At 49.7% G+C, this 902-nt stretch overlaps 1 protein-coding gene across 1 annotated transcript; it reads right to left on the reverse strand.

The window, feature by feature from the left end:
* Positions 1 to 253: 253 nt before the first annotated feature.
* On the reverse strand, positions 254 to 609 carry NGA_2000610 (trafficking protein particle complex subunit 2-like protein; the record flags this gene model as incomplete). Its single annotated transcript, XM_005856153.1, has 1 exon — positions 254 to 609. A coding segment is annotated over one exon (356 nt), but the record flags the coding sequence as incomplete, so codon positions are not given.
* Between the last annotated feature and the right edge of the window lie 293 nt (positions 610 to 902).

Genomic DNA, 902 nt, shown 5'->3' on the forward strand with positions numbered 1-902 from the left:
TTTACAAATATTCATGTGCCTGATGTTAGCGAGCTAGAAAAGGAGGCACTTATTGAAGAGGTCGATGGTAAAAGCCTCGATGAAGATAACGTTGCCAGACCGCCCCCTCCTTCATGGGCGGAGTTGGAGCTTATACTTTGATTGTACACAACCACCTGCCGTTCCACTCCTTTTGAAAAGCGTTCCGAGGTAATTTTACCGGTCAAGGGTGAGAAGGGAGATTGCAAGTAGCTGACATACAAGATGTGCAGTCCTTGAAAGACACTTTTCAGGTCGTTTTCACGCACAGGATTGTTTTCCGTGAGGATAGCCAGGAATTTGATCTGGGTGCTTGTTTTGTACCCGTAGACCCGAAATTCCTCGATCGGACATAAATATCCCAAAAACATGTCATTGGTGGATGCAGGCGACGGAAAGGAAGGAGAAGGTCGCCGTGAGACGGATTTGCTGCGCTCGTCAAAGGCGTCGAGGGCACTGTGGGCAATGAAATGGAAACTGAGAAAATAGTCGCTGCTTGCGTCGGGTTGAGCAAGGAATGGCTTGAGGTAAAGGAGCTCGTTCTTCTTCCCTACCACAGCTATGCAGGCTATCATGGCGTATCTGTGGATTGTGGAGGGCCCAACGTCGTGTCAAACATGAGGCGCCACCTTGTCTTTCGCATTTCCTCCTCTCAGCGAGAAAGCCCGAGGGAGGCTTGGCTTCTAGTCGACGAGTCGCCAAAGTCATGTCCGTTGCCCGGGGCGAGGCCCCTGGGGTTCTCGTAGAACATGTCAAAGATTGGATTGGAGGATTCCAAAAAGGTGTACGACACGACTTCGCAATGCACACGTGTCAATTAAATTCCTGATATTACCCAACACTGTTTGACAAAACATGTCATCTCCTGCAAGCGACCTTCAGCG

The sequence above is a fragment of the Nannochloropsis gaditana genome, assembly GCF_000240725.1.
Source record: "Nannochloropsis gaditana CCMP526 unplaced genomic scaffold scaffold031, whole genome shotgun sequence".
In the NCBI taxonomy this organism is placed as follows: domain Eukaryota; class Eustigmatophyceae; order Eustigmatales; family Monodopsidaceae; genus Microchloropsis; species Microchloropsis gaditana.